The sequence below is a fragment of the Ursus arctos genome, unplaced genomic scaffold, assembly GCF_023065955.2.
Source record: "Ursus arctos isolate Adak ecotype North America unplaced genomic scaffold, UrsArc2.0 scaffold_23, whole genome shotgun sequence".
Taxonomy (NCBI): domain Eukaryota; kingdom Metazoa; phylum Chordata; class Mammalia; order Carnivora; family Ursidae; genus Ursus; species Ursus arctos.
The window spans coordinates 35,901,532-35,927,634 of NW_026622908.1; the positions used below are offsets into that span (position 1 = coordinate 35,901,532).

The window sequence follows — 26,103 nt, forward strand, 5'->3', positions numbered from 1 at the left end:
GAACTTTGATTTCTTCGTAAGGAAACAAATTGACCTAATTTACAGACAGAAAAGCCTCTATAAATAAATACTGTATCTCCAATAATAACTTTTTATATGAGCTAAAGTGTTTTAAAGATTTCAGTTTTTAATACATACTGCTCATTAAAAGAGAACTCTCTAGTGTGTTGCAATAAATGGTGGCTTGAATTCCCTAGCAAGGATGAAGTAGACCCTGATACATATGCCATGTCAGAGAAGGTAGACTAGACCCAGAAAACTGAAGGCAGACCTTTCCCCTTTACCTTGCTGCCTAGCCACTAAAGTATTAGACCACAGTTCAAACGGCAACGTTTGACACCAAACCTGAGGACAGACTGCAGGATTTAGAATCACACTTTACGGGTGAGCAACTTTGGCTTCAGAAAAGTGGCTGCTGGAACACTTTTTTGAAAGACCGTTATATAATAGCCAGAGCTCCTTTCAAAAGAGAGATGGCTTCGAGCTAAAAGAGGAGAGAACAACACCTAGCCTTGCTCTTGGGTTCACAGCTGGGTAGGGCTAATTAGGGCGAAAGGGTGGCGCTGGGATGGATCTATGTAGGGTCGGCTAGCAGCTCGCCAGGGACAGCCAGATTCCAGCCTGTATTCGCGGCGAGGTTAGGGAAGCGCGCGCCCATCCCTGTGCTGCAGTGAGAAACTAAGGGAATGAAGCCAAGAGGCCGCTCGCCCTCGGGGGGGGGGGGGGCTGCCACCGTCTCAGGGGGCGCTCACTCCCGCGCCTCCTTTCACGGTTGGCACTACGGTGGGCTGCAAGTCTCGCGCCGCTGTCCCTCCTCTTTCTCCCGGGCCTTTGGCAGGAGCTTCGCCCCAGACGACCCTCCTAGTCCTGGAGCCCCCTCCAGGAGGGAGCCACAGCCAGACCGTTCCATTATCCTGCGATTCCGCTGGTACCAGGGAGCTCGCTCCACCTAGGGCTCCTCCATTAAGATCGCTTTAAATAAAGTTATCCCCATGGGGGCGGGGGGGGGGGAGGCGGTGGGTGGGTGGGAGCTATTTAGTCGCCAAGCGGTTGGCCAATGCTCGAAGGGGCTGAACAGGGAGGACGGCGGGGCCGGCTGATGATTGGTTATACTAGAAGCCTGTCTGGGCCGTACCACACTTACTTGGAGGGGGTCTGGAGAATGAGAGTGTCTCCTCGCTTTTGAGTATTTCCAGCACCCACATATAACTATTTTTACTTCCGAGGATTTCTTCTTGGATACTGTAGGAATTGAAAATAGGACGCAGGAAAACGGAAGACTCTCCCAGCTACTTCCCCATTTCTAACTCCTGCGCAGTACGCCAGTCTTTCTCTCCCAGTCGTCTGCGGAACCCGACGGCCGTGCGCGCGCGCGCTCGTTCTCTCGCGTGCGTACGGCGCTGTGCTCCTGCAGCCAATCAGGCCGCGAGGTCGCCGCGGTCGCCGGGTTCGCGCGCACGCCCTAGAGCGGAGTGGGGGTGGGGGCTATGGGTGAATGGGAGAGTGAGCGGGGGCGGGCGCGGCGTCGCGAGCCGCATGAATGAGAGAAACGTGCCCCGCGCGAGACGTCGCGCGCGCCCGGGACAGGGAGCCAATGGGAACGCTGGGAGGGCTCGAGACCCGGCGCTGAGGGCAACGGCCGCGCGCCGGCTCGAAGACGAGCGTCGCCGGGCGGGAGCGCGCGTAGCAGGGCGGGCGTGGAGCGTGCGGGGGCCGCGCGCGGCCTCTCAGAGGCCGGACGGCACTGCCGGGAGGCGGCGGCGACAACGACGGCGGCGGTGACGGGAACCGCGCCGGGGGTGAGTATCGGGGACACCGGCCCCTGCGGAACCGGAAGTGCCGGGCCAGTGAGGTGGGAGGGGAGAGTGACCTCTAGGGAAGGGGGACCGAGGAGGGGGGAGGTGGTTTGAGGCCCCATTCCTTCCCCGGGCCGGGTGATCCAACTGCGGCGGGACCCGTGGGCCCCGGAAACGGACGACGAGTAGAGGCCGGGGATCCGCGGCCGCCGGGGCTCAGAACGGGTTAGTGCCCGGCCGCCCGGTCCTGGCTCGGGACCTCCGCGCCTGGCGCCCGGCCGCCGCCCCTTCGGTCCCCGGCCCTGCGCCCCTGGGCTCTGCCGTCTCCCGCAGCCTCAGTGGGCCCTACCGCCGCGGATTCCGTCTTCTCGGTCTCAGCCAGTTCTGCCCCGAATGGTGATTCTCCCTGCCCCAGCTCCGGGGTGGGGACGGGGTGCTGTTCCCCTTTTATGTCCCCGCATTTCAGGTCCCTTGCCCCCTTTTGCTGATACTTATTTTGGCTCAAGCCTCATCCTGTTACCTGTTCTCTCCCATCCGTCCGCTTCCTCCCTACCCCCACCAGCTGGGTGCTCCGTGCTTTTAGTACTTTGTACTTTTTGCCAGTGGAGCTCGAATGTGTTTGCCAATATTTTACCTATAGGAATCTCTTTGTGGGACAGGGAGGTGGAAAGTGTTTTCCCACTTGGCCAAATGAAAACACGCTAATGAGAAGTAAAAAAGTGACTTAAAAGTTATGGAAAGAGGTGTAGGATCGGATATGTGTTATACCCTAGACCATTTTTTTGCGTTGGATTTTTCACTTCCTGGTTAATGCCATCTTGTCTAGGTTGATCTTATATCGCATCCCTATCCTTTTATCCCGGTACCCCTCGTACTCTCTCAGATCTCTTCAGAAGGCTTATTATCACTCGTTTTTAAAAACCCACCTAATGCTTATAAGAATCGTATTGCCATGTACTTGGCTACTTCCGTATGTAATAATACCCTTATTAAACTTCTGCTTGTCTCTAGTGAACATCTTGACATGTGGATTATTCATGATACTTTGAGTACTTTGTATTCAGATTTACTATATTGCAGTGTTACACTACTTTATTTCAGCATATGATAACTTGTGTTATCGGTGGTACTGCAGATACCCATCCACCCCTTTGAGGTACCTACTTGTATTAAACATTTATACAATATGATCTGTAGTTTGTTTTCTATGTACATATTTTCATTCCATAGATTACTCTGTGCCTGAATATGTCATACACATTCTTATACACCTTTCTCATGCTGGTACAGATCCAGACTGCTGGTTGTGATGAACCACATTCAGCCTGCAGTCTCATCCCTACTGCCCACAGCACATTCTTCTGCTAAGACTTGGTGCGTCTTTGTTATACCGAATAAATTGTTCCGTTTTTGTCTTCTCCCTTCTGATGTATATTCCCTAAAGATTTCAAATGTTTATCACTTTTGTTTCCCAGTATCATACTCCCCAAATTGCATGGCCTTTTATAACCCTGCATTACTATGGCAATATTAGCCCATGTGACTTTTCTCCTGACAGAAGATATAATCTGAAATAATATGTGGTATCTAAATGATATTACTTACTTTAGATACTTTAGAAGCAATGTAGTTTTCCATCTTCTCTAGTCTTTGGGGTTTTGAGGAGTAAGTTTAATGGTACTGCTCACAGACCGAGAATTTGCTTCTCATTGTTCACAAAGTTACCCAAATTAAGAAGGTTGGGCTTTGATTCCTATAGAAACTGAGTGGTAAATAATCATAAAATCAGGGGCTAGAGGGGGTTTATCTTTTTTAGGCCTTTAACAATTTCTTTTACTCTCTGAGTGGTCACTCTATTCTAATATTGCCGTTTGGCCCTCTAATACTCTGTTTTTTAAGGAGAGAGACAGTGCATCTAGAAGGAAGGTGTCTGCCTTCCATGCCACTGGTAAGAGAGGAAGTGATGAATTCCAGGGCGTATTTATATTTCGCTGTTTGAATCTTCTGACATAGGAATTTCTGCCATTGGTGTTAAGGAAGACACTGAATTGCTTGGGTCAAATAAACTTTTATTTTTAAATTCTAACGAGTAAAATTTTTGCTCTGCAATTCCAAGATGCATTCACTGGGCAAGTAGTGTAGTGGATAAGAAAGTGGTAGAAAGCCTTTGCGTTGGCAAAGGGGCATGTGAACTCTGGTTCTTAACCTGACTGCTCAAGTGATTAAGTAGAATGGCCTCAGGCATTCTCTAGCCTTCAACTTTATGGAGTGGGGTAAGGGACTGTGTCACCAGATAATGTGAGTTAAGTGCTTTGAGATCACTAGATGAAAAGCATCCTATAAAATCCAAAGTGTTACTTGGCTACTACTGTCAACAGAAATAATTGTTACTCTTAATCATATGGGGAATGTGGGACTCAGCTGACTTCTGATAGGCCAGTGTAGGAATAAATTGTTGAATTGGGAAGAAAAGGACCAGCACCTATGGTTGACTGAGTTTCTCCAAGAAACCAGCTCACCTTTTTAGTTCAAGGACAGTTCTCACCCAGGTCCTTTCACGGGTTATTCCAGCAGACCAAAAACTCGGCTTTTGCCTCTTCAGGGTTAAAGCTAAAAAGCGTAGAGAGATAAGAGACAGAGACATACACAGAAGGGAAATGAGACATACTGTCCTAATTTTGAGGTTACTTTTTTCTTTTTTCATTGTTGCAATAAATACTCTCTGTCCAAAGAGAACTCTCTTTCCAGGACTGCCCTTCACTGCTGTGCCCTTGTTTGTTTTTAGATTTTTATATTCTTGATATTTGTTACTGCCTGTTTGTGCCAGGTGAGATGCACCCCTTATAAGAGCTAGTTCTTTGATGGCCTCAGGCCAGGTGAAGCCATGTTCTTCTCTTTCCAGTATGAACAGCACTAAGAAGAGTGAAGGATTCTGAATCCATTGTTCTCCCAATTCAGAATCCTTTCCCACGTGCACATAAGTGAAGTGTATGCCATAAAAAGGCACTTTTTAAACAGAGTAGCCTGTGGGGTGTTAGCCTTGATGTTCTTAAGAAATTCTCTGAAAGAATTTATCTGATGAAGATATTTGTGTGTGTTTTTTTTTTTTCCAGGTGAGGCACTATAACCCAGTTAAATTCTGCATCTAGAAAGCCCAAGAGTGAAGAAGAAAGATCAAAGACATTGACTAACCTGGAAACAGGGACCTCTTTGGAACTTTGCTTTCATCCACTGTACCCTTTTAGAACTATCATTGAGTGGAATTGATTTCTTCATCTTATTTTGCTATTTGGGAAGAACATGGCTTCAGGGATTTTACGTTTCCCTTTAGTTTTGCATGAACTCGATAGGAAACGGAACCCTTAAAAGGGCTTGGGGATAACGAGAAGAGATTGAAGACAGACAAGCTTGCTCGTGCTCACTCTCTCTGTTTTCCCTCCCCCTTGGAAGAAAAGGATTTACAACTCAACCTTGTAACAGCTGCTGCCCAGCTTTAGCCATCAAGAGAAAATAAATAAAATTAAACCACCATTGCCAGACTACAAGCCCTGAAGTCAAGGTGTGGGAGTGGTGGCATTGAGAAAACTGTCTAAAAGAGACGAGGACTGCAGTAAAAACAGCTTCTCTTTAAAACTGGAAGGGGCCTCAGGTTCCCTTTTGGATTAAAATAGAAACACGGGGCACACCTCTTGTAGGTGCAGCTCACATCTGGTGGAGTGTGGTAGTCGGGGAGGTGCTAGAGTGTCTCCTCAGAAGAATTTCTCCTTGCCCACAGTGTCCTCCCCTATCCTGATACTCTCCCCTGCTTGCCCTTTGAAGACTTGCCTCCATCCATGAGCTATTCCCTGATCTGTCTGGCGGCCCATGTTCTCCACCTGCAGCCATTTGCATGTGTACAGCCTACTGTTCGTCTCTGGTTTTTAAACTGTACCAGTTGTGTTTCTTAATCTCTCCCTCTTGCCTTGTTCTGGGGAGGTGGTTAGTCATCATTTGGACTTGCCTTTCCCCCTCCCATATGCTTTCCTTCATTTGAGATCTTTTGAACTTTGGTTTTCTTTGGGAGGGGGAAGGGTGATAATTTTCAATTTCTGTTTCCCTGGTTTCCTTCTGTACTCTTTTTCTCCGTTGTTTCCCTCATCCCGTTTTCTTGTCTGTTCTGCCGCTGTGTGGGCCTGGGCTATGCGGCAGGGCAGACCTCCCGTCAGAGCTCCAACATGCCCGCAGAGTCTGGAAAGAGATTCAAGCCCAGCAAGTATGTTCCGGTCTCAGCAGCCGCCATCTTCTTAGTGGGAGCTACGACCCTCTTCTTTGCCTTTACGTGAGTTTCCTCTCAGTGGTGGTACTTGGGGGGCTCCATGGGAGGTGAGGGGGGTATTGTCATGTGAGTTTTGCTAGTTACTTGCCACGTGCCTGGGCGTTTTGATGTCTGCTCGAGGCAGCAGTACATCTCAGAGACGTGGTAAGCACGGGGAGAAGAAAGCCTGTCCTGTCAGCCTTGTGAGAAATTTTACTCTGTGGAATCCTCTCTTTTCACCTGCCTGCCTTCCTTGGGAATCACAGATGTCTTTGTGTTTTCCTACCCAGCTCTCCATCATGAGCTGATCGTGAACTAGGAAGGAAGTAGGAGGAAACCACCAGAGAGGCTTGAATCAGCTTAAGCAGTTGGTTCTGTGAGAGAAAGAACTAGACTAGAGGTTTTTCAAATAGTAATGGCTTTTCCCCAGGATGTCTGGAGCTGAGTGTACTGGAGAATTGCAGAATTGATTTAGGAGATATACCAAGGAGACAGCTGGGCTTTTCCTGTTGCTCAGATCGTTTTCTCTGCACTCTTAAGAGCCGAAGGCTGGACCGGTGAAGGCCACTAGGAAAGGGCAGGTTTTATTTAGGAAGAGTCCTGGCAGGCTGCCTTCACATCCCTTCCTTCTGAAGGGATGGCAGTAATTCCTGTATTCCCTGGTCCTGTTAGGCAAAGCAGCTGCCACCCGAAGCGTTTCCTGCTTAGGATATTCAGACTTTGTTCATCTGTCGGTCCCTGGAGGAGACTGATTGATCTTTCCTCTTCCCACAGTATTTTAACTGTTGACCACCTGACCGGCCTCTTTGCCGTTACCTGTTTATGAATTAACATGTAGCAGGCTTCTGAGCCTTAAACTGTTGAGTCACTGAGTTAGTGTTCTAGTTGTAGCTCGTGGAACAATCAGAATGTGCTAGATTTTCTGGGGAGTTCACTTTACCGTGATTTCAGGCTCAAACCTAATTGTGAGATGCTGTTTAGAGCAATGGGAGGTTGCTGGGAAGAGGAAGGAAATGGATTGAAGTGGTAGGGAATAAAAGCAGTTTGGACTCATTGAAGGATGAATGAAGCAGGAATTGCTGGGGAGGGGGCAGTTACTATTATGGGGAGAAACCTAAGAACCGATACTAAATCTGAGGAGGGGAGGTAACCCCCTCTTCCCCCCTAAATTGAGCTTCAGATATCAAAAGGAATTCGAAAAGGTTTGGATTGTTTGGCCAATAGAGTCAGCAAAGTCATGATGTTTTTCTGTTTAGTTTTTAAACAAGGAAAAAAAAGAATCTCTTATCTAAGGTATGAGCATCATCCTGCTTTTTACCTGTTCCTCTGGAGGGTAGAGGTCATGGATTCTTTGGCCCCCAGCTCTCCAGCCTGAGCGTGCCTGTTGAGTTCCTCAAGGATTTAAAGCATCACCACTCTTCTCTGTACTCTTCTTTATCTGACTTTTCCTCATAATTTTTTCTCTTGCTTAAATTCAGGGTGTTCAGTGTTCTGTCCTTCTTCATGTATTAACCGTCAATAAGGAGATGTGAGTCTTCAGTCTTAGACTTGTTTTGGTTTCTGCTATTATGGCCAGTAAATAGAATCAGCGTTTTTTTTTTTAAAGATTTTTTTAATGTTTAAGTAATCTCCACACCCAGTGTGGGGCTCGAACTCACCACCCTGAGATCAAGAGTCACATGATCTACCAACTGAGCCAGCCAGGCTTCTCTAGAATCAGTATTTTAACCAAGGGGCAGTTATGTGGGATCTTCATATCCTTGTAGCAGTTGTGGTGCTGTGTCAGGAGGGTATGTTACAAGACCAGGTTGGCACCCTTAGGCCTGTTTGATTGAGGAGGGTCTGTTTTCCTTCAAAAGGCAAGGCCTTTGGGAAGCTAGGAAATTCAGGGGGCTGACTGAGTGGTCTCTCTTTCAACCCATCTGTTCTTGGGATAGAGCAAGCAGAATCCTCGTTCTTATTTTGTTAATCTGAAGCCATTGAAGTGCTTGGCTGGTTATACCAGTTTCACCACAAAGAGTTGTCCTGACATAGGCATTTTCTCGACTGATAGTTGAAGCTATTTAACCTACTTTCTCATTCCCTGGTGCCAGAGAAATAGGGGCCCTCCTTATTCCATGGTCTCTCAGCCCCAGGAAAAAGAATTTTGGAGGACAATAATGGCCTTTGGAATTGCTGCCTCTAATCCAAAGTTAGAAGAGACTTAAGTCGTAGCTAGAGTTTCCCCTGGCAGTTTGCTCAGGGCCAGTTTCTGGGCTCCTTTCCTCCTCGAGTCTCCCCTATCCACCTCGTGGAGACAGACACCCTATTTATCTTTTATCACCTAGTTCTTGGTACTTGTGAAATTCTCATCTTTTCCTTTACATCTGACCATAGCAGTTCCTCTATAAGCATGTATCTGGGCTGAGCTGCCACTGTTGTCAAAAAGTGTTCCCCCACAGATTATATCCTTTTTTGAGGTTCAGTTCCTTGGAGAACCCCCCCCCCCCCCGGTTTAAAACTATATACAACCTAAAAAACAATTTCTGGTTTCAAGTAGACAAAAGGAAGCCTCTCTTTGTTTTGTTTGGTTGTTTGGTTTTGTTCTTTTAAGATTTTAAGTAATCTCTACACCCAAAGTGGGGCTTGAACTTAACAACCCGGAGATGTCTTGAATCACGTGCTCTACCAACGGAGCCGGCCAGGCACCCCAGAGGAAGGCTGTCTTTGAGCCAGCTCCTATTTGGGGCCCTGAATCTGTAACTATTCTGTCATCCTCCTGTTCTCTTCAACCAGGCTATAACTGTCTGTTCTTACACCAGTCTAAGTCCCAAGTGGGACTTGGGGACCTAGAGGACTGGGAGTAGGAGGGAGAGTCCCTTTCAGGTGGCATACATAATTAGTGGAGGCATGTAGGCTTCAACTCATTAGGAACAATTTACCCTTGGTGTTTCTCTGGCAGGTAGGGAAAGCTGTGAGCAGAAATTACCAGCTGGGTTTGGTCGCCGAAAGGTGACCTGCCCTGGAGAAGCTTGAATAGAAGAGCTGAGGCCTGCCTTCCAGAACCCTGATCCCTCGCATTCACTGAATTTGTCCCATACCAAAACTAAGTGGGAGAGTTATTGGGGATTCTGTTTTAATTCTTTTCCGTTTCCACTGTTGGGGAAGGAGAGTGTCTGCTAAAGTAACCTTCCTCCTCCCAATTAGATCCTAGACCCTGTGTTTAAGATAATGGGCCTGGATCCTCATCTGTCTTAGTTTAGTCCCCTGTTGTGATTGGCGAGGGTAGGGGACAGTGTTAGGTAAGAGAAAATCAGCACTGTTTGGGGGTCAGGAGACTAATTTTGGTAAAGTCTGTTAACCTTTGTGAATCTGTTCTTTGTAAAATGAGGAGGTTGACCGAGAGCAGTTTATTTAAGCACAGTGACCCTTTTCCAGTGAGATCTTATGCGGAACCCCAGTGTGTAAAACAGAGGAGGGCTGCTGTGGGTCAAGCGAGGCTGGTGTGCAGAGGCCCAGCCACTTGGTGTCTCCTCTTTGCCTCCTTGGGGACCCGTGAGTCTTTCTTAGAGCTCCTGGCAATGCCATTTGAAATAAATCACTGGGGGCGCCTGGGTGGCTCAGTCGTTAAGCGTCCGCCTTTGGCTCAGGGCGTGATCCCAGGGTCCTGGGATGGAGCCCCACGTCAGGCTCTTCCACTGGGAGCCTGCTTCTTCCTCTCCCACTCCCCCTGCTTGTATTCCCTCTCTCACTGGCTGTCTTTCTGTCAAGTAAATAAATAAAATCTTAAAAAAAATAAATAAATCACTGAACTGCCTCCCTAAAATCTCCTTGAGCTTGGAGTTAAGTCAGCCAGTGTCTCACGGTGTGTCTATTTCTAAAGGTGGCAGGAAGGGCGCAGCGGTAAAATCTCTGCAGCCAGGCGTCCTCTGTGGGGAAGGGTGCAATTCAGGGTTGTCCAGAACCCACGATGGTCTGCCCAGTGTCCCGTCTGTGGGAGAGCTTGCTTCTCCTCAGTTTCTGCCTCTGGCCCCTCCCAGCCCTTTACCCACAGAGTTGGGTACCTTAGTGCCTCTCCTGCTGGTCCTTTTCTTCTTGACTGCAGAGGTGCTAGCACCTGATTTGAGTGGGAGCAGCCTCGTGATTTAGGGCATTAATCGAGCAGTGGATGTTCCTTTTACTTCCCACGTTGTTTTTTCATCCAGGAATAAGTGCCCAAGTCCTACATCTTGCACTCAGCTGCTTGAAAGTGTGCGTAAGACACGACAAATTGGTATCTTAGGAGAAACTTACCCACCTAAGAGGGGAAAAATTGTTTTCCCATGGAATCTTCAGGATCCCCAGGGGCAGGAAATGGACCACTCATTCCAGCCTTGCCTCATGAACAGGGAACGCTAGCCGGAGCGTCAAACTGTGTGCTAGGCATGGGCGGAATGCTTAGACCTATTCTTCAGGAGCGTGGCGCCTCTGTTTGAAGTGCTCGTGCATTTCTAGTACCTCACACAGAGGAAGTAGAATTAGGGATGAAGGTGGAACTGGAATGATAATTGATGATGATGGTGACAGTTAATAATGTGGGGGGGCGTGTCTTCTAGCCAGTGAATGCTCAGTATTAAGCTAGCTGGTTTAAAAAGAATTCCAGAGGGGCACCTGGGTGGCACAGCGGTTAAGCGTCCGCCTTCGGCTCAGGGCGTGATCCCGGCGTTGTGGGATCGAGCCCCACATCAGGCTCCTCCGCTAGGAGCCTGCTTCTTCCTCTCCCACTCCCCCTGCTTGTGTTCCCTCTCTCGCTGGCTGTCTGTCTCTGTCGAATAAATAAATAAATCAATCTTAAAAAAAAAAAAAAAAGAATTCCAGGATCTTTTCATATATTATCTCCTTCATTCTCATATCTGTATTATGTAGCTGAAGTAACAGATTGGAGAGTTTTCTGTAGATTACCTGAGGCTCCATAGCAAAGCATTGATTGAGGGGGACGGGATTAAGATCCAGAGCTTCTTGACTCTTACTTCCTCTTACCAGCAACTTAACCATTTTTTTTTTTAAGATTTTATTTATTTATTCGACAGGATAGAGACAGCCAGCGAGAGAGGGAACACAAGCAGGGGGAGTGGGAGAGGAAGAAGCAGGCTCATAGCGGAGGAGCCTGATGTGGGGCTCGATCCCACAACGCCGGGATCACGCCCTGAGCCGAAGGCAGACGCTTAACCGCTGTGCCACCCAGGCGCCCCTTAACCATTTTTTATAATAGGAAGTGTTAGGGCTAGGAAACAGATTTTTCAGGAGTCTGGGTATTTTTTTAAGTTTGTTTATTTTTTTAAGTCCTCTCCATGCCCAGTGTAGGGCTTGAACTCACAACCCTGAGATCAAGAGTCACGTGCTTTTCCAACTGAACCAATCAGGTGCCCCAGGACTGTGGGTATTGAAACCCACTCTCTGAAAACAGTAGTGCTGGATGGGTAGGCAGAAGAACCTGTTCTTCCTGGGTTAGTGTAGGTCTGGGAGTCTCATCAGTGAGTCAGCCAGCCTTCTGGGCTACCGCCACTCCCTATGCTTTGGAGCTCTGTGATTATTGCCATAGGCTGAGGACCAGCCCTGACAACTCCGGCTCAGCCCAGGCCTCATCTCCTTTCATCAAAGGCAACAGATTCAGACAGGCCACTTGGAGTGGTCACCTAGGGATTTGGCAAAGTACTATAGCAACGACAAGCCTCTCCTTGAGCCAAGTAGAATATGGGATGTGGCAGGAACGGGCTCTGCTCCTTCACGCCTCTCCTTGGTGCGGTGTTCCGGCAGCTAGAGTGTGAAGGTTGGAAGCAGTGGGTCCTTGATTTCAGGCAAGGGGCAGATGCTGCCTGGGAAGTGGAGTCATTTGCATCATTTCTAGATGCTGCTACTCTGGGGGTAGGCTTTATCTTGGCAACAGATACTGAAACTGGATTGTAGAATTACAAGCTTCAGCTGGGATGAGTCGACATCAGGAATGTTACAGGAACGGGGCGCTTGGCTGCTCAGTTGGTGGAACGTGTGGCTCTTGATCCCAGGGTCGTGCATTCGAGCCCTACGTTGGGTGTAGAGATTACTTTAAAATCTTTGGGGGGGGGGGAAGATTGCAGGGGTGACGTTCATTATCCAGGGATGGGTGGGTGGCAGCGTACCCAAGAAGTTGGGTGATTTTCTTCATTTGGAAATGCAGAAATTGAAGGAAAAAATGGGGTCAGAAAGACTGCCATCTGTGCCTGCAAGGGGCTGACATCTTATTCTCTCACCTTAGCTCCCCTCAGGGATCGAGGAACCTTTAGTCTGTCAGAAGCTCAAGAGGCCACTGTAGCTACAGTCATCGATTCTAGGAATGAGACTTTTAAATCATGGGGACCTCAGTGTTCTAAGGATTTCATTTCTTTTTCCCTTCTAATTATCTTCCCAGGCTGTAGGAGTCAAGTGAGTCACCCTTTCTCCTCTTCCCCTGGCGGAAATCGAAGCGACAGCTAAGTGCTAGGGAGGGGCTCTGACCTGGATGACTGGTTTTCAGTTTCTGTCCCTCCCTCCTAAGGAGCCTGGGAGGTCAGCCTTTGGGTGGGGCTGTGTAAGGACTCCTCTTGCTTGTATTCCACCCCAAACCCTGCCGGAGTATAGGGACATCTTTTCCGAACCAGAGAACCCCCCCAGAGGAAGAGGCTTCCATGGGAGACGTGGATAGAGGAAAAGTCACCCTGGTGACTGAGGGTCTGTTTTCCCTTGAAATGAGTGCCTGCACCTCGCTTCATTATTTTGTTTCCCAGTTACGTACTCACCTACCTAGAGAAGCAAAGAGTTAATTGATATTTACTATCTAAAAAGCCTACCACACAATAAACATTTACTTAAATTTTTTAAATGAATGGCGAATTTGAATAAATAGATGGAGGTGGTAAAGACTTGTGAGATGCTTTGTGACAGTGATTTTTGTCTCTTCTTATTAGTTTATATCTGATTAAGGTGCTCAATTCCTGTGAATTGTCTTGAATCGCTGTTCAGGGCTGTGCTTTTTGTTTTGATGGAGACAGATCTCTCTCAACAGAATCCAGGAATACTGTGAATTAATTCTCAGGACTCATTTGCTGTCTTGGTCTTCTGGCCTCTTCCTTTCAGTGAACTCTTCCTTTACTTCTGGCTGGTCTAGATAAGAGGGACAAGGACAGATGCTGTCCTCATTCTGGAGATTAAGTTCTCAGCCACAAAGCAGATTAGGGTATTTAGCCACTGTCTTGTAAGGGGAAGTTCTTCGTGAACTGAGATAGGAGAGAGGGCATTTGATAGTACTGACAAAGCAACCAGCTGGTCCGATGTTCTTCTGAAACTTCGAGCTCCCAGGAAATCAGCAGAAAGGAAGAGTTCTTAACAGCATTCCTATTTAGACTCATATCCTGAAAGAAACTGAGTTTAATCCTGGACGAGGGCACACCTCCCTCTTTTTGGGGGGGGGGTCAAGAAAGGTTACCTAACGTATATGTCTTGATTTGGACCCTGTGGAATTTGGATATGTTTGGCCAGTTTCTTTTTCCTAAAGGATTTAGGGCTGATTTGGTCTGCTTCCGCCCTTTTTTCCTCTCCCCTACTCTTCTTCATTTATAGACCTCAAGGGGTCTAGTTTATGTCTTGATATCCATACTTATCTGTGTGTGGTCCCCCTCTCCCCCTTGAGAACTAGCTTTTAGTTGAATAAAACTCTCAGGAATATCTGATGCAGTGAAGAAATTTTAGGCAGTTAAGCGTGGTTGACAGCCAGCTGGGAAGAGGGAAGGGGAGCCAGAGAGGCAGGTGGTGTCCCATGGGTTGTGCCAGCGTGCAGGTCAGTGGGGCATGGCTGAGATCCAGCAGCCTCGGCCTGCGCAAGAGAAGGGAATGTAGCTGCCATCAGTTACATGCTCAGTCCCTAGCTCTTGTGCCTGCTTAAAAGGAGATAAGGACAGATTCTAAAATGTGGAAAGATCCACAGGGGAAGAATGAATCTGAAGAACGCAGACCTTTAGTACAAGGGGCTATGGTAGGAGAGATTCTGAGTCTTGTACCTTGATCTAAAATGAGCATTTCTGTGGGGGAAAGTAGACCCACTTGTGAAGGATGAAGATAATTTGAGACAGCAGAGGTGAAACATAAAATTTATAGGTGTGGGGGCTGAACCTTTCAGATTTTTATATGGTTGGTGTCCCAAGTGTTAGGGGCAGCCCCTCATTCTCTTTATTATCTGTGCAGCTGTCCAGGACTAAGCCTCTATGTGTCACCTGCAGTGCCCATCTACAATGCGATTGTTTTTCTCTTTGTGCTGGCCAACTTCAGCATGGCCACCTTCATGGACCCAGGGATTTTCCCTCGAGGTAAGATCTCCTTCTCCTCTCTTGGAAACTCCTCAACTACCTTTGAAAAATAATGGTTTTTGGACATACACTTTTGGTCCCAGGCCTTAGGACTCTGAGGGTTTTCAGATACTTCAGTAGTCTAATGATGAAAAGTGGGTCAGAGTCTTCTAGAATAGATGTCATAACTTCTAGTCCTGTTCATTCACTTCGGGTCAAATTTTTGATTTTCAGTTACTCATTCAGCAGAGATTCATTTTGAGCATATGGGTCGGGCGTTATCCCTAGGCACAATAATAATCTAGGATGAATTAGACAGTTTTAACAGTGTGGCGTGAACTGTAGTGAAGGCATGAACAGTGGTTTTTTAGGCCACAGAAAAGGGTGCACTTATATCTGCCCCAATAAATTGGGGAAATGCTGCAAGGAGGAGGCAGGAGAGAAAATGGAGGATGGCAGGAGGCACGTTCTAAGTCCAGGAAGCAGCATGTGCCATGAATGCTGAGCTCAGTGGGGCGGAAGATAAAGCACATGGTAGGGCCAAAAGGGGTCGGAGGTAAATGAGAGCCCAATTGTCGAAGACTGTGTGCTAAATTAAATAGATTCTGTTTCTTCCTTTGGACAGCAAGTGGTCTTCAATTGGAGGAATCATGGGATCAGATTTCCTTTTACAAAAAAAATTCTCAAAAGAATGTACAGATACCTTTTGGGAGGCGATTGCCATAATGTAAACCAGATGAGAACTTGAATTCACGGCTGGATTTAGAGATTTTTCCCAGTAGACTCGAAAGATTTCTTCATGACCATTTGCTTATCGGGGGAGAGTGAGAGGGTGAAGAGTTGTCTAAGGTAGTCCCAAGGCTCCTAACTTGGGAGATAAGTTGGATGCTGATGTTTGTAAACCAAGATAGGAGTTACAGGAATGTTGAACATGTTTGGAGGGAAGATAGCCTCTTAGACATTTGAACTCGAGATAGTATGGTCATTCCGATACAGTTGCCCAGTGGCCAATTGAGTCATCAGACTCAGAGACCTTGGTCTTAGAGGCTTCAGCCATGTGTTTGAAGCAACAGGAGTAAGATTGTCTAGAGAAAGTAGAACAAGATTAGGAAAGAACCAAGGTCAGATCTGACCAGCATTGGCATTTTAATGATGAGCAGAGGAGAAGGAGGAGCCATTGGAGAGGGATTGGGCAAGAAAGGTTAGTAGAAGAAACTGGACAAAGTGGGAACTAAGGAGGGTTGTGAAGTTCGTGATGGTTGGCAGTATCAGAAATTAGATCCAATAGTATGGAGCTCAAAATTGCCCATTGTTTTGGTAACTAAGGAATTTGTGATCTTTTTATTTTTAAACTTGTTAAAATTCAGAGATTATATGTTTGTTTTTTTAGATTTTATTTATTTATTTGACAGAGAGCACAAGTAGGGGGAGCAGTAGACAGAGGGAGAGGGAGAAGCAGGCCCCCCGCCGAGCGGGGAGCCCGATGTGGGGCTTGATCCTAGGACCCTGGGATCATGACTGGAGCCGAAGGCAGACGCTCAACAACTGAGCCACCCAGGCGCCCCAGGAATTTGTGATCTTGACAGGAATAGTTCGAATAGTGTGTTTAGGTATGTATGTGGGAAAAAATACAGTTAAATTAGCAAAACTGTGATGGTTTGGAAGGCAGCGAATGGGCAGTGAGGAAGCAGAGCCCGTGAGTGTTCAGATTACTCTTTCATAAAGTTAAGCAGAGAAGGCAGAAGATGGAATGTCTTAGGCGGGAGAGAGAGGGTTTTTGGTGGTTTTTTTCTTTTCCCCCCTTTTTTTTGTGATAGAGAAGATTAAAGCACTCTGGTAGCGTGAGGAGATGGAACTGAAGGAGAGAGAGGAGCTGGATAAGGGAAAGGGGGATAATAGAATTACCTTCTGGAGGGAGGATGTGTTTTCCTGTGCGTGTTGGAAGGGTTAGGCTTACTTCAGAAGAAGCAGGGCGTTTTGGGAGAGGAGATGCGAGTCAGGAACCGTCATTAGAGGTAGAAGTTGATAAGGGTTGGTGCTGATAACCAGTATTTCTCTCACCTGTGAAGTTAACTTGTAAGGGTGAGGCGTGAATTGGGAAGACAACTTTGGAGAGAATGGGGTTTTCCTGAGATCATTGTGCTCACAAAGCCTGTATCACTGTGCTCTGTGACTTTTGTCTCAAAGATTAGTTGAACCTAAGGAACTTGGAGTCCCTAGCGCCAAGGAGGTTTTTTTTTTTTTAAGATTTTAAAAAATTTATTTGGCACAGAGGGAGAGAGCACAAGCAGGGGGAGCAGCAGGCGGAGGGAGAGGGACAGGCAGACTCCTCGCTGAGCAAGGAGCCCAATGTGGGGCTCAATCCCAGGACCCTGGGCTCGTGACCTGAGCCACTCAACCAGCTGAGCCACCCAGGTGCCCCAAGGAGGGCTATTTTAATGAGCCTGTAATGTTCATACATTAAATATTTATTGATCTGAATGGAAGACTTTATCCTGGTCATTTGGGATGAGTTTTTTTTTTAAAGGTCCTTGCTTTCAAATAGCTCAGTCTATAAAGAATGATAGGGAAGACGTTTCCATGAATAAATACCCTGTACTGTGCTGAGTTACAGGAGTAACCTAAGAACCACATAGTACTTAAAGAAGAGAAGGTGCTCACTTCTGGTGTGGAAAGATCAGAAATTTCAAAATAAGTAGCACTTTAATTTTTTTCCTTTAAAAGAAAACTTCTGTTAAAAGTAAAGATTTTAATAAGTAGTAAATATTCATTATGTAGAAAGCATAAAAAAGACAAATACCACCTGTAATTTCACAGCCAAAGGTCATTACTATTGGGGCGCCTGGGTGGCTCAATCGGTTGAGCCATCCGGTTCTTGGTTTCGGCTCGGGTCATGATCTCAGGGTCCTGGGATTGAGCCCTTCATCTCCCTTTCCTCCTGCCCCTCCCCCTGCCTGTACTCGCTCTCTCTCAAATAAATAAAATAAAATAAAAAGATAATTACTATTCCTATTTCCTTTCAGTGTTTTGAAGATTTATATATATAACATTTACATCTACCACTTTTCTATAGGAAATGTACATGCGTTTTTTTGTTTTTTTTTTTAAAGATTTATTTATTTTAGAGAGACTGAGCGTAGCAGTGTGGGAGCAGGGGGAGGGAGGGGCAGAGGGAGGGAGAATCTCAAGCAGACTCCGTGCTGAGCACGGAGCCCCACACAGGGCTCGATCTCAGGACTTGAAATCATGACCTGAGCCAAAATCAGGAGTAGGATGCTTAACTGACTGAGCCACCCAGGTGCCCGTATGTGTGTATTTTTGTTTTTCTGTTTTCAAAATGGGATCTTTTTGTTTGTACAGTTCTTTATCTTGCATTTTTTTTCACCTATTTGTATTTTAAAGCATTTCCCAAATCAATGAAAGTTGGAAACTTAATTTTTAATCTCTACTCCTTCATTTATTTAATTTTTCCTTCCCACATGTATTTTTTTATAGATTAATAATAAAAAATAAAAAGTGCATACTGTAGATGAGAAGGCAAATAGGGCCCTTTAAGTTTTGAAGTAGAATTATGAGTTTCTGATAATTGAAATTGAAAAGGCATTCGGGTAAGGAGAATGTCTTGAGCCAGCAAACAGTACTGAACTATATAGGGAGTTAATAGAGTTGGGGACGATCTTTTGGAGAAGGGGTTTGTGCATCAAAAAAGGGTTGCTGTTAGTTCCTCTCTTGGATTGCTGTAGTTTTCATGTACTTGTAGACATTGAACTGTTACGCAAACTCGTTACACATGTGCTTTGATATGTAAGTTATTTCTTTACAAATATATTCATAGTATGTAAACCAAGTGTCCGCGTACCCATATCCGAGCTACCTCTGAGTCGTGTTCTCTTGAACCTCATTTCCAGTGTGTTCCGGTAGTGTTGTAATATAGGACTGATTTCACAGTATTAGTTATTAGTTCCTGTTCTCTCTTGCCCAGTAGACTGAATTCCTCGAAGGCAGAGGCCGTATTTTAAATAGCGGTGCATCCCTCATGCCTAGTACGGTGCTGGCATCGTTGTTTTTTAATTGATTTTTCCTCTCTGCAGCTGAGGAGGATGAAGACAAGGAAGATGACTTCCGCGCGCCCCTTTACAAAACCGTGGAGATTAAGGGCATCCAGGTGCGCATGAAGTGGTGCGCCACCTGCCGCTTCTACCGTCCTCCTCGGTGTTCCCACTGTAGTGTCTGTGACAATTGTGTGGAGGTAAGAACCCTGACGGGGGTAGGCCTGTAGGCCTAATCTAAGTTCTCTTCTTCCTAGCCATTGAATAAGAATGGAATCCTCTGCATCCTGGGTCTTGGGTGCGGTGTAGCCCTGGCTCACTATCTGGCTCTCTTCTAGCTCTGTCAGAAGTGTTACCCATTAGATGAATGGATAAAGAGGGGGTGTATATGCACAATGGAATGTTATTCAGCCAAAAAAAAAAGAAGGAAATCTTGCCATTTGCAGTGACCTGGATGGAACTAGAGAGTATATGCGAAGTGAAATAAGTCAATGAGAGAAACACAGATACCATATGATTTCATTCATACGTGGAATTTAAGAAACAAAACAAATGAACAAAGGGAAAAAGAGAGACAGAGACACACACAAACCAAGAAACAGACTCTTAACTATAGAGAACAAACTGATGGTGACCAGAGGGGAGGAGGATGGGGGGTTGGGTGAAATAGGTGATGGGGGGATTAAAGAGTACACTTACACTTACAAGTGGTGTATGGAATTGTTGAATCATTGTGTCGTACACCGGAAACTAATATAATACTGTATATTAAATATCCTGGAATTAAAACTTAAAACTTAATTTAAAATTTTTATTTTATATTATATAACAGCCATAAACATCAAACACTCTTATGTGTATATGTATTAGCCTTCCTGACTCATCTTTTTGATTCTTTGTCCTGGCTTTGTGTTATCTCTTGCATCCGCTACATCGTGCTGTGTGTTGCATTCAGATCTTACGGGTTTTCTTTCTGCTTGTCCTTCTGCATCCCCTATCTTTTATTTTAACCCTTTTTTTTTCCTAGTCAGTTTTTACTTAGCTATAAGCAGTTGCCTGCCAGATTTTCCTTCCAGGCCTCTTTTTCTCATGAATCTTGATAAGAGGCAAAGCCTCTGATACTCATCCCTTTCGGAGTTCCTTGGTCACATTGGATAAACTCTGAGAGGGGGGCCTTGGCCTTCGATCAGCCTCTGGAAGGTCTTCCTTACAGATTGATAGAGCGAGATAAAGTGCCTGAGCTCGTTAATTTCGCAACTACATGGCGAACACGATCACCTGTTACTGAAAGCAGCGCTTCGGTTCTGACATTTGGTCTGTTCTTGACAGAAGTGATCTAGGGCTGTGGTCCAAGGCTGCTTCTCAGTGTTTCTCTTTTTGTCCCTAGGAGTTTGACCATCACTGCCCCTGGGTGAACAACTGTATCGGTCGCCGGAACTACCGCTATTTCTTCCTTTTCCTCCTCTCCCTGACAGCGCACATCATGGGTGTGTTTGGCTTTGGCCTCCTTTATGTCCTCTACCACATGGAGGAACTCTCAGGGGTCCGCACGGCTGTCACGTATCCTTCTGTGGGTTGCGGGCTTGGGAGCGGGGAGGAGGAGGCAAGTCGAGCACTGTGGTAGCAAAGGTCAAGGGGAAGGTGGCTCTTGTAGGGGCTGGGGACAGTGAGATCGTGCTGCTCTGTTCTCCTTAATTCTTTGGCTTTAGAATGGCAGTGATGTGTGTGGCTGGCTTATTCTTCATCCCTGTAGCTGGCCTCACGGGATTTCATGTGGTGCTGGTGGCTAGGGGACGCACAACCAATGAACAGGTACGGGGAGACGTGATGGGGACCCCCTGTAGAGCTGGGCATGCGACTCTTCACCCTCTACTGAGAGTGTAGTGGGGTGCTTCCACGGATGGACGCCAGATGAATACTTTTTATGATGAAGTGTCCATGCTCCTCATGAAAGCACGAGAGCAGAACCATTTCTCTCTTTCTTTCTTTTTTTAAGATTTATTTGACAGTGAGAGTGAGTGAGCATACAAGCAGGGGGGAGCGGCAGGCAGAGGGAGAGGGATGAGCAAGCTCCCCACTGAGCAGGGAGCCCGACGCAGGGCTCAAACCCAGGACCCCGGGACCATGATCTGAGATGAAGGCAGACGCTTCACCGACTGAACCACCCAGGCACCCCAGAACCATTTTTTAGTTAACAGACATTTGCAGAATGCTCACTGTATACTGGACAATTTGAGCTCCAAGCTTATAGAAGCAGTAGTAGGCCAGCCCTCAGGAAGCTCATAGTGCCGCTTAAAGGGAACCGCTTATTCTCATGCTTATAATAAGCTGGCCCTACCTGCTTCCTTTTATGTGTGTTATCTGAGTTTTCAATACTGAGGGAGCTGGGGATCCCCATTTCACATAAGAACACTGATGTGTGGGGTCAGATAGCTACCATGAGGTGGCCTTAGGATTCAAGGCCCTGATTCTGGAGTTCCCATTCTTAACCATTGTGATTATAAGCTGCTTGATGGTAGGGTTGTGTTTTACTCATTTTTGTATCTCCCAAATAGTGGGTGCACAGTAATTGGTTATGGATTTATGTTTTGGCCTTTGGAGGTCAAGGTCCATCATCTAACTGATATGGCCCGTTTTTCCTTTTTCTAGGTTACGGGTAAATTCCGAGGAGGTGTGAACCCCTTCACCAATGGCTGCTGTAACAATGTCAGCCGTGTGCTCTGCAGTTCCCCAGCACCCAGGTACACCCACCCCTTTGGTCTAGTGTTCACTTTTGGTCAAAACGTTTGTCTTTGGGCTTGTTCTAGTATAGGGGAGGTTGGGTGAGAGACTGGCGTTTAGGGAGCGTTCTCTCAGTCTGGGAAGTGCCTGCAAGGGAGAGCCATGGCATCCTTTAGTGGACCCCCTGAATTCAGTTGATATTCTTCAGGTATTATGGTTACTCTCCTTTGAGAGTTGAGGGTGAGATTTACTCCAGGGTGGCTTGAACTAGATATCTGCCCAGAGGCCTAGTCTTGGTGCAGTTCTTCATGGAATCTAAGAAATCAGTTCAATGCTGAGCTTTTTGCTGTCTTGGTCAGACTGTTTTTGTATTTGTAAAAATGTTTAATATAAGATAGGCAACCCCTAGATATTTTAGAATGAATGAATGAAAGCCCTCTCACTCTTGACACTCAGGTATTTGGGAAGACCAAAGAAAGAGAAAACGATTGTCATCAGACCTCCCTTCCTTCGACCAGAAGTGTCAGATGGGCAGATAACTGTGAAGATCATGGACAATGGCATCCAGGGAGAGCTGAGGAGAAGCAAGGTGAGGAATTTAGGGAAGTAAAGTAGGTAACTTGGGGACTTTCTGGGCGAAAAGATGGAAACTTGCTTTCAGTTGCCATTGCCCTTACAGTATTTCTCAATTTCTGATAACTTGTGTTAAAAATTACTTAAGTACAGGGGCGCCTGGCCATCTGAGCTGGTAGAGCATGCGACTCGACCTGGGGGTCATGCATTGGAGCCCCATGTTGAGTGTAGAGTTACTTAAAGAGAAAAAAAAATTTTTTTTTAATTACTTAAGTGCATATCTTCTTCTTTTTCCCATTAGATTGTAAGTCCACTGACAGAAGTTGAGTCCTTTCATTTCCATGTTTTCATGGACTTAATGTGGCAGCTTGCAGGTGGTAGGAGCTCAGCAGATAGTTGAGGAAATGAACACAGAAGTGACAGAATTAAACCCTTGTTGAAAAGTTTTCTTTATTCATTGTCATCCCCAGAATGGCTCTTGTCCCTTGTCTTCTAGTCCCAGTTTAGAAATACGTAATTGATGCCCCAGCACCCCTCTAATACCAGTTTAATACTTTGAGTTGTCCTTACACCCGGTTCTCCAGATGTGATTTTCTCTCATTTATCCAGTCTAAGGGCAGCTTGGAGATAACAGAGAGCCAGTCTGCAGATGCTGAACCCCCACCTCCTCCTAAGCCGGACCTGAGCCGTTACACGGGGCTACGAACACACCTCAGCCTGGCTGCCAATGAGGGTAAGAGCAGTGGCAGGAGCCTGCTGTGGAGAAGACAGGCAGGCAAGGCCTGGGAGGTAATACTCGCACTGTGGCTGAGAACACCCAACAGGTGGGCGTCGAGCCACTTCGGACAGCTAGGAGAGGAGAAAGGGGATTCCACGTAGCTAGTGGCAGTGAATCGGACTTTTGTGAGGAGGGAACTGTCAGCATCCAGATAGACCAGAGAACATCCTAGACATGTTTGGTGCATTCTCTCGCTCTGAGTTCTGGGCCGGTATGAGTCTGTAGACTTGACTGCAGCTGACTCACGTTCCTGGGACTTTTCTGTTGCTGGTATATCCATTGCTACCTTGTTTTCCCTTTATGGAAACACTGGGCAAGTTAAGGACAGCTTGTAAAGTGGTGTCTATCCCTGGGCCTTTTTTCCTGCAGATAGCAGCCTCTTGGGCAAGGACAGCCCTCCCACACCTACCATGTACAAGTACCGTCCGGGCTACAGCAGCAGCAGCACGTCAGCCGCCATGCCTCATTCCTCCAGCGCCAAGGTACTGAGTGCTCTGTAAGAAGGAGGGCTGTGATGATGTCAGCTGCTCTGGGAAAAAGAATATTGGAGAAGGGAAGGAAAAGAGGCAAAGGGAAGGAGAAAAACCAAAGACATTTTACTAATTGTTGGCACTGATGGGACTGAATCTCCTTGACAGTGTGTCCTTCATCAGAGAGGGGGCAACGTAGCATACTAGGTGAAAGCACTGACCACAGCATCATATATCTGAGTTCAAAACCCATCACTGGCGAGTTATTTAACCTTTTAAGCCTCATTTTTTGCATCTTAAAATGAGATATTATTTGTTCCAACTCACTGGTTTACTTTAGGTGTTGAACAAGAGAATGCACGTAAAAGGTTCTAAGCATATTGGCGGGACATGGCTGCTTGGGCCCTGGGGCCTAGCATCGGTCACAAGAGGAGGAACACTAAGAGCATGCTTTATTTTCTCCCTCAGTTGAGTCGTGGGGACAGCTTGAAGGAGCCAACCTCAATTGCAGAGAGCAGCCGCCATCCCAGCTACCGCTCGGAGCCCAGCTTGGAGCCAGAGAGCTTCCGTTCTCCCACCTTTGGCAAAAGCTTTCACTTCGATCCACTCTCCAGTGGCTCACGCTCCTCCAGCCTCAAGTCGGCCCAGGGCACTGGCTTTGAGCTGGGTCAGCTGCAGTCCATTCGTTCAGAGGGCACAACCTCCACCTCCTATAAGAGCCTGGCCAACCAGACACGAAATGGGAGCCTATCTTATGACAGCCTGCTCACTCCTTCAGACAGCCCTGATTTCGAGTCAGTGCAGGCAGGGCCTGAGCCAGACCCACCTTTAGGCTACACCTCTCCCTTCCTGTCAGCCCGGCTGGCCCAGCAACGGGAAGCCGAGAGGCACCCACGTTTGGTGCCAACCGGCCCAACACACCGAGAGCCCTCACCAGTCCGGTACGACAATCTGTCGCGCCATATTGTGGCCTCCCTCCAGGAACGAGAGAAGCTGCTATGCCAGTCACCCCCACTCCCAGGCCGCGAGGAAGAACCAGGCTTGGGGGACTCAGGCATTCAGTCAACGCCGGGCTCAGGCCATGCCCCTCGTACTAGTTCCTCCTCAGATGATTCGAAGAGATCACCCTTGGTCAAGACTCCACTGGGACGCCCAGCTGCCCCCCGTTTTGGCAAGCCTGATGGGCTAAGGGGCCGGGGACTAGGGTCCCCTGAACCAGGCCCAACTGCCCCATACCTGGGCCGATCTATGTCTTACAGCAGCCAAAAAGCCCCAGCTGGTGTCTCTGAGGCAGAGGAAGTAGCCTTGCAGCCATTATTGACACCCAAGTAAGTATATATCCATCCTGACAGCAGTGGACTTAAAATTAGCGTTAGGGTCCTACAGAAGGTATCATGGCTTCACTTGTGTGCAAGTGGACTCAGAGGTGCCTGCTTGTAGGTAGCTCGTTTCACTTACTCTCTTGCTGCCTTCATGGGCTATTCCTGTTCAGACCCTAACGATTAATACTTTTTTCTTAATCTGGTCTTTCCAAAATGTATGTATTTGCCTGAGAGTAAGTGTTTAAGATGGCTGCTGTTGGAGAGAAGGAATCAAGAGGGGTAATAAGGCATCAGGTTTGTTTTAAGCAGGGCAATAAAACAGGTGGGAATGTTTGGGTAAGAAAGTACATATGTAGAAAAGTGTGTCAGTTTGTTCTCATAACTTTTAAAAACAGTCTCCCTTTCCTGTGTTTTGTGTCCCACTTCCTGACACCTATCTCTTTTTCTCTTCCTAGAGATGAAGTACAGCTCAAGACGGCCTACAGCAAATCCAATGGGCAGCCCAAGAGTATAGGCTCTGCCTCCCCTGGCCCCGGCCAGCCGCCTCTCAGCAGCCCCACAAGGGGCGGGGTCAAGAAGGTGTCAGGGGTGGGTGGTACCACCTATGAGATTTCCGTGTGAGCCTTCGGCACCTCCCTTCCCCCCACGCCTCCGCGCCTACACCAAAGGGCCCCAGGTGGCCACCTTCCTTTCCTCAAGGGGCTCCCCTCCCCTGCATGGACATTTTTTTAAACCACCGATTCCAAGAGGATGAGGAGCGTTTTATAAAATGCAGTGGGGTTGGGGAGTTGGAGAGTTGGGGCCCTGAGACTGGGGTAGCAACCCCCTTCACCTTCTAAGACCTTCCCTTCTTTAACCCCCTGGACCAGACTCAGTGGACATTTGTGCAATTGCTCGCCCTGGAGGGAACCAGATCATTTTTAAACCAGAAATAATTTTTTTTATTATTGTTACGGATTCTATTTTTTTCCTCTCTGCGTTACCAGGTGTGTGTGTACATATATATATATATGTATGTATATATATATATATATTATAAATATCAAAGAAATTATATATCTATCCTGGGATGGAAAAATGAGGGAGGGATATGTAGAAGGAGGGGTATCTTACTCTTCCCGTTCCTCAGACCAGCAGGAAAGAAGCGGGGACATCCATCGAAGTCTTCCTTTTCCCAGTGGTTCCCTCTCTTTTGTCCCAGTTACCAACTAAGGAAACTGCACCCCCCTACTACTGTTGGTGCGTAGTGATCAGGAAAGAAACCTTGAAAGAGGCGAGTCTGGGGTCTTGGTCAGAGGAGGGAAGGACTTGAGAGAGTTGAGTTAGTTTTCTAGGTTCATTGGCACTTAGTTTCCCCAGGAAAGGGGTCACAGCCCCATTACTTTGGTGGTGGTGGGGAGATCAGGAAAAGAGCTTGGCTGAGCTCCAGAAACAATATTGGATAATCCGCTTCGCCCCCTTCTTGGGGGAGAGGGATTAGAGTGGGCTTCTTTAGTCCCCTCAGAGCCTTCCCCCAACTCACACGGTTAACATTATTTTTAAATCCAAGGCCGGGAGAGATGAATCCAAAAAGCAATATTTTTCATCACATGCCAAAAACGGGATAGAGCGAAGGAGTGGCAGGCCTAGGCCCCTCCGATTGTCCCTTGGGGGTTACCCCTCAGCCCACCTCAGTATGGTGCTGGGTAGTGGGGGTACCTGGGTTCTAACCTCTAAATAGGGGAGACCCCAGCCTCTAAACAGAGGCCCTTTTATTTTTTATTCTGATTAGCCATTTTAAACCAA

At 47.0% G+C, this 26,103-nt stretch overlaps 1 protein-coding gene across 3 annotated transcripts; it reads left to right on the forward strand.

Moving 5' to 3' along the window:
- The first annotated feature begins 1,520 nt into the window (after positions 1 to 1,520).
- On the forward strand, positions 1,521 to 25,272 carry ZDHHC5 (zinc finger DHHC-type palmitoyltransferase 5). Of its 3 annotated transcripts, XM_044379765.3 has the most exons (13): positions 1,521 to 1,799; positions 3,087 to 3,170; positions 4,910 to 6,114; positions 14,305 to 14,426; positions 18,497 to 18,654; positions 19,842 to 20,014; positions 20,164 to 20,266; positions 21,104 to 21,195; positions 21,632 to 21,764; positions 22,358 to 22,481; positions 22,896 to 23,008; positions 23,465 to 24,324; positions 24,774 to 25,272. In XM_044379765.3, the coding sequence occupies exons 3-13, from the start codon at positions 6,011 to 6,013 to the stop codon at positions 24,937 to 24,939; spliced, it is 2,148 nt and encodes a 715-aa protein (XP_044235700.2). In that variant the 5' UTR covers positions 1,521 to 1,799; positions 3,087 to 3,170; positions 4,910 to 6,010; the 3' UTR covers positions 24,940 to 25,272. The 3 variants fall into 3 exon arrangements, with proteins under 3 accessions (XP_044235700.2, XP_026342800.2, XP_026342801.2); XM_026487015.4 differs by lacking the exon at positions 3,087 to 3,170; XM_026487016.4 differs by lacking the exons at positions 1,521 to 1,799; positions 3,087 to 3,170; positions 14,305 to 14,426 and having other exon boundaries at positions 6,007 to 6,114.
- Positions 25,273 to 26,103: the final 831 nt, after the last annotated feature.